General features: G+C 36.0%; 1 protein-coding gene across 1 annotated transcript in view; it reads right to left on the reverse strand.

Annotated features, from left to right (window-relative positions):
• The window catches only part of LOC134539982 (ubiquitin-conjugating enzyme E2 R2), a 205,108-nt gene that overhangs the window by 10,473 nt on the left and 181,813 nt on the right, over positions 1-12,822 (reverse strand). Inside the window, exon 3 of the mRNA XM_063382387.1 lies at positions 4,767-4,864. Coding sequence (XP_063238457.1) covers positions 4,767-4,864 — 98 coding nt within the window. The remainder of the gene's footprint in view (positions 1-4,766; positions 4,865-12,822) is intronic.

The raw sequence follows: 12,822 nt of genomic DNA on the forward strand, positions 1-12,822 counted from the left end.
GTTAAACTTTATCAATTCAATCTGACTATCAACAATCGTACATTGTGATTAGCATTTACACAAACGAGCAATACTATGTTATTGCAAAAACCATGATATGTTTGCAGTAAATCATAAGCTCTAAATGTCCCACTACGTAGTCATTTGAGAATTGTATTTAATAAATAAGAAAATACGTGAGTTAATTAGATTGTTTAAATTTTTCGCTTGTTTATTATGTTTGCATGATGGAGTCACGTTGTAAACATTATGGCACACTTAACAATAGAGAAAAAAAAAATTATTTCTGTATCCACTTAGAGATTCCTTTGCTAAATTGAATTCTTGAAAAACTATTTTTTTTAAATGTTTAAACACAACCAAATAAAGCAGCATTAATTTTTCGAAGGCTAAAACAACCACCATAAACAAAGGAATGGAGTAAGTTAATTTTATGTCCATTGTAATTGTGGCCATTATACTAATCTTGAGTTGTGCAAGTGCTTATAGCTTATAGCTATAACTATCTACATGTAAATACTATGTTGATTGTTTCCGAGCCTTTAATCTTGACAAGTCAGTCAGCAGTACAGAAACAATGTCTCTAGCTGGGAAAAATGTTTTAAATAACTGAAGATGCTTCTAAAACTACATCTAGTTCAGATTTGTAAATAGATAAACACCCTTCCAGTAATTCACAAAACCAATTACACTCCAAAGAAGAGACATTATAAAGCATTTTCCAAGTACAGATGATTGAATTATACCAACAGAAATATTCTACCAGCCGCATGTTTATTACCACACAGAACCATAAAGAAAATCAACTACGTACATGAGACCTGGTAAAATATAAGACGAAAACGAAATGTTAAAAATAAAAAAAAATAAAAAAATTTATAAGTTGTATGTAGAATAATTTTGCCCAATTTCAGATTTGTTAAATTTGTAGATATTGTTAAAAAAGAAAAAGAAAATTTTGATCTTGGTTGAATAGCCACGTTGTCGTTGCCCATTGTGTTACATTTTTTTGTATAGATGTCTATGACTGTTGTGTATTCTTGCTGTGCAATCATTTGTTACTTTAATATAAAACATATTAAAGTATATTTTCTCAGTTTTATTCACTAAGAAACCCTAACTTTAATAGGTTATGGGCCCAGGAAACTCTGAAACCTGAAGAATTAAGAAAACAGCAAAGAAGAAGTCATATTTTGCATTTTCGAATAAATCACGCTCATATAACCTTAAAATGGAACGAACTTTGAGTGTGGATAAATTTGACGGAAGAAACTTCAGGCAATGGAAATTCCAGATAAAATGTGCCCTGAAAGCAAAAGGAATCAATATTTCGATACAAAGAACAGAAGCAAATGTGGATGCTTGGCTAAAAAAGGATGGCATGGCTATGTACATTATCACGTCGTCGATGGATTTAAATCAAATAACCCTAACAGAAAACTGTGAAACAGCCTTGGAAATTATGTCGAAATTAGAATCCATATATGAACAAAAAAGTGAATTGAACAAAATGTTAATTCATGAACGGTTTTACCAGTATAAAATGTCACCAAGTGACAGTGTTGCAAAGGTTGAAAATCTCGCAAAGCAGCTCAAGGAAAGTGGTGAAAGCATCAGCGACAATGCTATAATCACGAAAATATTGGGAACTCTGCCTCCTAAATATAGATCACTTAGGCAAGCATGGATGTCGCTGGATTCTGAAAAACAAAACTTTAATAACTTAACGGCAAGACTACTTGATGAGGAAGCTAATATTACTTGTGAAGAAGAACAAGAAATGGCTTTTTTGGTTGCTAATACTAAACTGAAGAAAGAATCAACCAAAAATGAACCTAGTACAAGTGGAATTAGCAAAGAGAAACCTGCGAAGCATAGTTTTGAATGTTACAACTGCGGAAGAAGGGGGCACTTTGCCAGAGAATGTCGTGCACCAAAGAAAATACATAAGAAACCAGTTCAAGGTAAGAATACAATGCTAGCTTTTAATGTAGTTGATGAGTCAAATATAGGCAGTGGTTCAGAAGAAGACACCTGGATCTTGAATAGTGGTGCTTCGGCCCATATGACATATAGAAAAGAATTTTTTGAAGAATATACAGCTTGTACTCAGAAATCATTGACATTGGGGAACAAAGAGTCCATAGAAGTATGTGGAATTGGAAAAATTTTAATAAAAAGATGTGTCAATGGACAGTGGGAGCTAAGCATGTTACATGAAGTACTACATGTGCCTAACTTAAGAAGAAATTTAGTTTCTGAAGGCATGATAATAAGAAAAGGTTATGCCATAGTAAAGAAGGACAGTAATGCTCTAATTTACAATGGTGATGAAGTTGTGATGTGTGCAAAAATGAAGTTGAACAATTTATATGAACTGGACATTGAAACAGTTGTTCCTGACACATGCAACTTAGTGCAGAAAAATAAAAGTGATATTAAAAAATGGCACGAGAGATTAGGACATTTACACTTTAAAGAAATAAAACAAATGAGTGTGAACAATATAGTTGAAGGTTTAAATATTGAAAAAAGTACTGAAACTGACTTAGTGTGTGAAGCATGTGCTTATGGGAAACAATCTCGGTTTCCATTCCAGAAATCAAGTCGGGCAGAACTACAACCTGGTGACCTAGTATATAGTGACGTCTGTGGTCCAATCAGTCATACATAGGTTCAAGGTATGAGTTTTTTTTTATTATTCAAGGATGCGGCAACCAGCTACAGACGTGTACTTCATGAGAAATAAGAGCGATACTCTTGAATATTTCAAGAAATATAATGCTATTGTGAAAAACAAATACATGCACAGTGTAAAAGCCTTGCATACAGATAATGGATGTGAATATATTAATACTGCATTTAAAGACTACTTAGATAAAGAAGGAATTGTTCATGAATGTACTGCTCCATATACCCGAGAACAAAATGGGCGTGCAGAAAGAGATATCAGAACAATAGTAGAAAGCGCTCAATCCATGCTGTATGCACGTCATGTATCTTTGGATTTATGGGCGGAAGCCATAAATTGTGCAGTTTATTTGCTTAATAGAACCTCATCTAGCCAAACATCAGACAAAACGCCATCAGAGTTGTGGAATGGAGTCAAACCAATTTTGGAGCATGTAAGGGTATTTGGTAGTGAAGGATATGTACATATTCCTGATCAGTTGCGGACCAAATTAGAAAAAAAAAGTGAAAAAATGATATTGGTTGGATATGATAATACCAATTACAGAATGTTCAACATGAAAACAAAACGAATTAAAGTATCAAGAAATGTTGTTTTTGATGAGAATAAATATCCTGAACAAAGACAGAATATAGCAAAAATATTCATAGAAGAAAGTAATGAAAATGTCCAACAGGATAAATCTGAAGTCATACTCAAATACAACCCTGCATTGAGTGATAATTCTTTAAATGAAAACTCAATGAATGAGAATGAGGAAAGTATGCTCAGTTGTAACAATGATGATCCTAATTATGAACCATCACAGACCCTCAATGATTCTACATGTGAACCAATGAATCTGAGACCAAGGAGAAATTTGAATTTAGAAGCCAATTTAGTGGAATTTGTTTTACCATCATCATTTGATGAGGCAATGAAGAGTTCGCAGAAGAATGAATGGTTGGAAGCCGTTAAAGAAGAACTAAGTGCTCATGATGAAAATCAGACTTGGACACTCACAGCCAAGTGGGTATTTTCCATTAAGAGGGGTGACGATGGAAAAGTAAATCGTTACAAGGCTCGATTATGTGCAAAAGACCATTGCTCTATCTACCACCGAAGCAGAATTTGTTGCAGCCTGCGAGTCTGCAAAGGAAATACTATGGTTACAGCAAATGTTGTTGGACTTGGATGAAAAATATGATTGTATTAAGCTATATGTTGACAATCAGGGTGCCATTAAGTTAATTAATAACCCAGTTTTTCATAAACGAACCAAACATATAGATGTCAAATACAATTTTATCCGAGAGAAAGTGGAGAATGGTGTAATAAATATATCCTATGTCCCAAGTAAGAATCAGCTTGCTGATATATTAACAAAGCCATTACCCACTCAACATTTTGTCTTTCTAAGAGAATAAATAATGGATAAGCTGTAATAGTGTAATGTTTAAATGTAAAATATTTTTTTTGCTCTCATGATGTAAAATTTTAGTGGGAGTGTTAAAAAAGAAAAAGAAAATTTTGATCTTGGTTGGATAGCCACGTTGTCGTTGCCCATTGTGTTACATATTTTTGTATAGATGTCTATGACTGTTGTGTATTCTTGCTGTGCAATCGTTTGTTACTTTAATATAAAACATATTAAAGTATATTTTCTCAGTTTTATTCACTAAGAAACCTTAACTTTAATAGATATTACGTTGACAATTTCTTATTAAACTTGAGATATAAAACTGCAGCTTAAATCTGTACCTTGGAGGCATAAGACACTATTCCAAATAAACCATATTTTTATGAGCAGTTTAAAGATTTTTCAATAGTATCTCACTTACTACCTGAACTATTTTATACCCAATATGTATTGAAATATCTTAGATCTTAGTGTTTTATTCCGCTAATTAGAACGTCAAACGGTAGTCACATTTATAGTTAAAAGTATATTTTTTCCTAAAAGTTGACATAGTGTCTTCTGCCTCCGAGGTACAGAATATAATGTGATAATGTCTGTACAAATTCAGGACATGTCAGCACACCACCCCGAGTGTCAGTTCATGAGATGTGGCTGACGTCACGAGGCCGGACCCACCTGACGTTCTGTGTGGGGTTCCACCTCTCGCACGGCAGCTCTCCGCTCTGGGGGTCGTCCACCGGGGGATGCAGGATGGAGATGCACAGGTCCCCGTTCTGCAACAACGACCAACCACGTCACTCTCGGTCCAGTCTGTCTCACGCTCAAGACTGCAGTGAACACTGTTGCCAGACTGATGCTACTACTACTACTACTACCTGGCTTGTTCAGGTCAAGATTTTATATTTACAGTAATTACAGATAAACTTGGAGACTTTTTCAATTGTTTGACTTTCATGAAATGAAAAATATATACAGCGCATACTTTTTGCATAATTAGCTGCCAAAGATACATTTTTAACATTTTGAGGTTGTACAAATAAGGAGAATTCAATTAATTGCAGAACTCAAAACTTTTTAGGTTTAACTGCAAGGCTACTTCGAGAAATGGTTTGAATTACTTTCAGAAAATATTAATTAATTTTTCAAAATTTTCAAATTTGTTACGATTTTGACAGCCAAGAAACATGAAATGAGTTTTTGTGATAGAAATGCAAACCATATCATGAAGTAGCCAGTGGCATTGCAGTTAAACCTAAAAAGTATCAGTTCTGCCATAAATTAAATTCTCCTTATTTGTACAACCCAATAACGTTAAAAATGTAACTTTGGCAGATAATAATGCAAAAAGTATGCGTTATATATATATTTTTCATTTCGTGAAATTTAAACAATTGAAAAAGTCTACAAGTTGATCAGTGATTAATATAAATATAAAATCATGACCTGAAAAGGAAGGCACCCCCTTAAAACACTTATTTTGAGTTCCACCATTTATCGTAAGTGTTAATATTGCTTTTAAATTTTACTATTACTTGATTTTTCTAAGATCACAAAATAGTATCTACTGACAGTATTATTATAGTTGTAGTAATTTGCCAGTAAAAAAAATCAAACGCTAAACACCAATTATTACTTAACAGGAGAAACTATTTGTAGTAGTCATTTCACTATTAATAACAAGGCATTCCATGAAAAGTGTGTGCTATACACAAGAATTATAATTTTAAAATGTAAAATTATTGGAAAAACTGTTGAAACCAAGATGGCGTCTCAATTGCTACTCCTTAGGAATAAAAAAAAAATATCAGATGATGTTCTTGATGAAATACAACCGGAAAACTTATTTCCACAATTCTTTCTCATTATAAATTTTACTTTACAAAATAACATTTTTCAGATACGTTAAGAAATTTTCATTACAAAGATGTGTCAAAGTTTTGTGCTCCATGACATGCATCTGGCAACAGAGCACACGGAAACAAGGACAGTGATAATGGCAGAAATCGTGCAATGGATAGAGAAAGTAAATGTCCATTACCAAGCATACTGTCTCGAAGGATGAGATGCGCTGTAGACTAAACTGCGCAGCAGACATTTTTCAAGTCCATCATTGAACCTCATAACCAAACAATCTAAACACACTATTAGGCAACTTGAAATGAGAAGAATAAAAAAAAAAAAAAAAAAATGGGTACAATTACTTATGTAAGGGCGTTAGAAGTTATACTTTACTCAGCGTTAGTAATAAACTAACTTTAATCTTGCATGCAAATAATTAATAGAAATAAAATATTAAAAAGAGTGGAGTGATATAAATATGGTGTAAGTATAAATTTTTTTAATAATTAGTTTTCAATTTTAATACAAACATATAAAAAATAATAATTTTATTTAGTAAAATAATTGAGATAAATTTTAAATAATATTGAATGACAATAAATATTCAAAAAGTAAATTATTATTTGTTAATTTTAATTATTTATGAAATAATGTGATAGTTTATAATGCAAATAAATTATACATACAGGAAATAACCTCACAAAACTGCCATGAAAACGGCCCGGATATTACTAAATATTCCACAGACACTCACTGCCTGCGAAAATGGATGTTTACAAGCTTCCTGACATTGTTATGTATACGGGAACATTAACCTCACTTATATAAATACACTTGAAAAAGTTTATAAATATAATTTATTTAACTAATATTCAAATAAATAATGTTTTTAATGATATGTATCATATTCAATACAAATTATAGAAGTGTAAGATTTAAAAAGCACATATAATATATATTTTTATGTAGCCTTTTTTTTCATATTGTAAAAATTACGTTGCACATTTAGAAAATTCACTCATATTTTTTTCATAATGCACCTAAAGAAGTATAACTTTAAAAAACTCAGTGTTTTCAATTATACTGTGTTTTAATAAACCTCCATAAATGTGTAGCAGGCTAGAATGAACTAATGATTGATTTCTTCCAAGTAAGGGACTTTTCCTAATAATCACAGGTACTTAATATCGTAGCTTGACTTGTTTTGTGTGACTTTAAAACAGCTTTGAATTTAGATTTTTATAACTTTCACTAGATGCTTTAGAAATTTTTTTGAGTGAGCTGTGATGTTATGGTACGAAGAAAACAAATTTTCAAGAATATAATGAATGAAACAAAAAAAATTGTCTCTGAGGTAAGGATGATAGTTCACAGCGGATACCTCCGGTACGTTGTTGAGGTTATGAAATCTGGTACAGCTTTTCCTTTCCTAGTTTCATTTCAATTAGTGCTTGGCATTGAAGAATTTTAACAAGTTGTGTGTCCAATCACTACTTCATATTCAATTATTTTAATCAAATTTAAAATATATATTTATAAACAAACACACATGTCAATGAGTTGCTTGGCTAGCTAGCTAGCTAGCTATCTTGGCTAGCCATGTTGAAGGCGAAGATAACACCGACTACTGCTATCCTGAAGATGGCGACTGCAAGGTCTACAGAAACGTCTGAGAAATCTTCGCCTTCAACGCGGCTACAATACCAAAAATCAAGCCACTCCAGACAGAGGCCACAACAGCCTGCGATACTTCTCTGCACATGTCATTGTTTACACCCGATTTTAATGGTTCTGAAGGCAAATCTAAAACTAATCTTAGCCTCGTTCGCAGAATCAGTCTATATCATTCAGTATATAATTTGCTCCAAATGAACACGTCCGACAAACACTGGGAAGGGGGGGGGGGGGGGTGTAGAACCTCTTACTGTAAGGAATTATGAAACAATATGTTTGACCTGTTCACGTGTCGGTCATGTTCATGAAATTAAACATTTTCATGCAAAAGTAACATTTCATTAAGCAGACACCAAATATATTTATATTGGCTTATGAGACTGCATTCACCCGTTCCTGACACTTTCACCGTACCCAATACATAGATGCAAGTTATTAGGCCCATTATAATAATTGATTTGAATAATATTTGTTGACCAGTGCGGAATTCTTCCACAGTGCACACCAAATCGTTTTGTGTGGCATTCCATTCTTTAAAAATTGGGGAGAAATGACATTTTTAAGAAGATTAGAAAAAAGTAAACAGGTGTTGGTACAAAAGAAGACATGTAATTGAATACATCAGTACAAATAGCTGTTACACTTTTATTTTACAGAAGTATTATATTCAAACATACCAATTATATACGCGTTTACAAAACCACTTTAAATACAAGTTGGAAGTGATGTGATCATCGTTCACTTTTTGGTTGTACGTATCAATACTAACTGATGCTATGAGAAGTAAATGTAAGATGTTATGTTTGTGATTCAAAATATCAACAGTAATTTCAAAAGTACTTACTTATAAGAAATGTGCCAGAAGTTTTGTATAAGTGTTTTTTTGGTGGAAATTTTTTGGTTAAGTTGAAAGATCCTCTAAGATTTCTTTATCATCAGTTCTGTTTATTATGATGGAAGTGCAATTTTAAAAAAGAGATATGTAAACGCTGATGTTTCAAGTGGTTATCCGATTCGATATTTATCGAATCCGATTCAATATCTATAGAAAAATCGACGCTCCATTAAATGACCTCTTCTTAGACGATTTTAAATATCAAATTTAAGAGAAGCGGTACATTTTTAGACCATGGGTCTATTTTTCGTCATCAGTCGGCACGATAAGCTTTAAAATGAGGGGTAAATCATGGAATTTGATAAAGGAATAAGGAAGACCTCGCGGACCGACAGAAAAACAGGCTAGAGAAATAATATTGTAACCTCTTACACCGTCAGCTCGAAACCCTGCCTCCGTCACCGCTAGGCCCTTTGCAAATTCCTGTTGGCCGGGTAGTATCGGGCGCGCGGTTAGGCGCCACGAAGACGTCATCATGTACGTAGTGCGTGAGCATACGTAACATAAGATTTGAATAAGAAATTAAAGGATTTAAAATCACTTTAAGTTTTAAAATTAATTATTCACAATATACTGCACAAAAGGGTTATCCCGGCACCCCACTTTCGATTTGACATCCGCCTTTTATCAGACAACTTATCTCAATGAGTGTTAAGCGGCGCGCCGAGCTTCAGCCAATCAGGGAGCTGACGCTGGCGACCGATGCGAGTGGCGCACGAGGGCCAGAGCGTCTTGCCTCGACGCCGGCGTCAGAGAGGAGGAACACCGAAGTTACAGAATACCTCTTTGAAGAACCCTTTATCCTCCATGATACTTGAAAAGTGCATCTTAAAGGATGTCAGCCATTTTTGTTGACCTCCACGAATAGTTTCAAGGCTCCTTACAGGATCGCCGATGACGAGTCTCTCATGTCCTTCCATGCATCATTGTGGACTTTTAACTAACTTTAGTGAAAATGGAATGATAGTCTTTAGTTTAGCAATCCAAATGCAAGCTTCTCTATTTTATTACTATATATTACAATCAAATGATTAACTTGAACATGTAAAAAGTTAACACCTTAAAATAAATTGTGTAAAATCTGTAAACGCAGAAGTATTATTTTTTGTGGATACACCAGCTTGTGTTAGCGTCAAAAGAATTCTGGTATCATTTTTAACGGCTACTTTATCATTGAATGTAGATTAAAGTTAAAGGATCCTTTGGTTAAGGCTGCATTGGTGAAAGAGACATCCTATATCATTCGGAAACAGCCAGCTTGATTACTTTTTGCTACAAAGCAAGCTAATGAGAGGTGAAGACACCCACAGTAACAAATAATTAGGTACATGTTATTTAACGGTTTAAGACACTGATGCTAGTATAAGCTAATATAATTTTGTAAACAATTTTTATTTTTTAAAGCAGAAGAATGTCACTATTTTACTTGCCAACATCCTCGTAGTTATGGCCGAATGGCTAACGCTGGAGCGAGCAGAATAAGTGTGTCGCTCGCCGCCATAACTATAATCCAAGCTCTATTGTTAGATGGCTTAAGAAACTCGTCAACGGCCCAACATCGGTTGTGAAACCCGCTTTAATAGCAGGAACTTCACTGATACGGGTAAGAGCACGGCTACTCCCGCAGTAGGTACTTACTTTTCAGCACATGCAATAAAATATTGTTACGAGCGAACTGGGAAGCAATGCCTCGAGGCGTGCCTGCGGTAGTCTGGCCCGGGGCTGCCGTAAGGCGCCACTGACGTCACGCGCGCATACCTTTGGGGATTAGGGCGGCCCGACCTCGCCGCCCGACCTCGCCCCCCTCCCTACACCATCCTCCTTCCTCGGCGCTATCATACATCCCTTAGTGGCCCGGGGATCCTGCGGGCTTTCAGAGGTCGCCGGCGTGGATTGACGTGTTATTCACGCCCTTGTTCTGGATGCTTCGGGCGTCGGGTCGGCCCGGGATGACGCGACACGTCACAACCCCTCCAGTTCATTCCAGAAAGACGACCAACTGGTATAAAAGCGGCGACGCCGGCCTTCACCGGAGTTCCGAAAGAGAGAGAGAGTGCGTGTGTCCAGTGAAGTGCGAGTTCAACGATGAGGGTGAGAGACCCCTCGTTTCGAACGGCGCGACGGAACCGTGAGAGTGCGACTGAGTGGCGCGAGACTGTGTGTGTGGACAGCTGCTAGGTAAAAGGCGAACCACTGTCGAGCCTAGCTCTAGTGAGGAGTGCGAACTGTGGACTTGACAGACGTTGAGTGACTTGCGAATAAACATTTGTAAGTGCGATGATTTAATTAGTAATGTAAATATAAGTAGAAAATAAAACTGTATAAACATAAATGGGTTATCCTAACGAACATATTTGCCACCAATATCATATAGTACAACGCACTTTTCTTTGTAGGAAGTCTACTTTTTCACTACCGAGAGTTTGTGTCTGAACATTAACTAGGTAGACAAAATTGTTTTGAATAATGAAACAGTGTATCATATACAATTCACCTCTTGCCGCTAGGTTATTTGTCACTCTCCCCCCTGTGTTGTTGGCACAGAGCCTCTAGTGTGTCGTCGCAAGCAGCGAGGCAGCAGAGTTCGTAGTCGGCCGGACGGACAGCGGCGCAGGTCAATAAATCCATCGCCCGAACGGGCCAGAGGTCGGCGAACCCCCACTGCACGAGCAGCACGGAAAAAGAAGAATGGGATGGGAATAAGACCGAAAACACTCCAATTCCGTATTCCGAGAACCATCCACAGTGGCTGACGTTTTAGCTTCAGCACACGCACACTTTATCAAACATCCGTCGAGAAACCGCCTGTCCTGCTCAAACTTTGCAGCACGAAGTGGACTGCAGTCTTTACGGCCATTGTCTAATAAACCATCTTTGCTTATTGACGTGACAGCGTCTAATAAATCGATGAAAGCTGGCTGTACGCACGAAAAAGTGTCCCGTAACGCACATTGTCCCGTTACGCGGTGTCCCATTACGCTCAATGTACGCTTGCGCTGCATCTATCTCTCTTCCACTCGATTGGAACCACCATCAATTTGACTTTTTCGAGGCACATTAAACTTGAAACACTCCCATTCGTTTCCTACTTTTCCTATCATCGTCCTATCCTTAACAGAATAACACAGATTGGAAGAAGTTAAATAGCAAACATGTATAAAAGTTATAGTTAAAATAATCTCTTCGTTAAAGTAATAAACATATTTTAATTAATGAATGCAAATAAAAGTAAATTTATCAATTAAATTGTAGATTTCATTTCACTCCTTCTTTGTATCCTTATAAAATAGTGATAATTCAATAAAAATGATTCAATTTTATTCATAAAAGTATGCAATCATTTCATCAATGTTTTGTTATGACGTCATGTTAAATAATCGTCCGTAAACCGACTTTACATACAACCAATTTTTTTCCAATAAAAAGTATCCTATGATACTTCTAATACCTCCAAGAAAATGTGTACAAAGTTTCATGATGATCGGTTATGTAGTTTTCGCGTGAAAGCATAACAAACAAACTTACATTCACATTTATAATAGTATATATAGGGATATATAGGGATTTTATACTCACTTTTTGCTGCACAGTAATCGTATACCTAAGATTTAAAATAAAAATTGAACAAAAAAACAACTTGAATACTAATAGGAACAGATGTAGTGTTATCGTTAACACGTCACGTGACCATGTCGATGACGACTTACATGAATTTACTCCCTATCCAAACGTTCCCATAGAAGTTTTCACTTAAAAAAAAAGGCATCAGTCTCCGCAATGGCGTTGTTGATGACACGCTGTGCTGCACGGCCATTTCCTGGCGCTCCATCGTGAATGAAATGACTATGCCATCTCCATCCTGCATGGGCCACGTTCGGGCCTCGAGCGAACCGGGCAACGACAAGACCCTAATCACTCTTGTTCCATCATCAAAACTGACCGCTTCTGTATGCCTGATCTACCCTTAAAGTTTGTACGAGTACTTTCGAATCATCCTGTATATGCCCACCGACCGGGACGAAACCAGCCTAAAAAAAAAAAAAAAAAAAAAAGCCGTCGCACCGTAACCAAACCAGTCGCAACAACCGACCGGCTGCTGTCGGCAAAAAAAAAAACAAAACAAAAAAAGAACGACGGGTTTAAACTGGAAGTACAGTTATAACACTGCTTTACCTCAATGACATCTTAAGACGGCGTTTACTGCTCTTCGAGAAATGCACTGTAGTGTGTCGTGGGGTTGGCCGCATTGGGCAGAGGTCAACCAAAATAACTTCCGAATATCACAGTTTGACGTCACAAGGTTGGTCGATGTGGCGGTTTAAG

The sequence above is a fragment of the Bacillus rossius genome, chromosome 16 (assembly GCF_032445375.1).
Source record: "Bacillus rossius redtenbacheri isolate Brsri chromosome 16, Brsri_v3, whole genome shotgun sequence".
Classification (NCBI taxonomy): Eukaryota; Metazoa; Arthropoda; class Insecta; order Phasmatodea; family Bacillidae; genus Bacillus; species Bacillus rossius.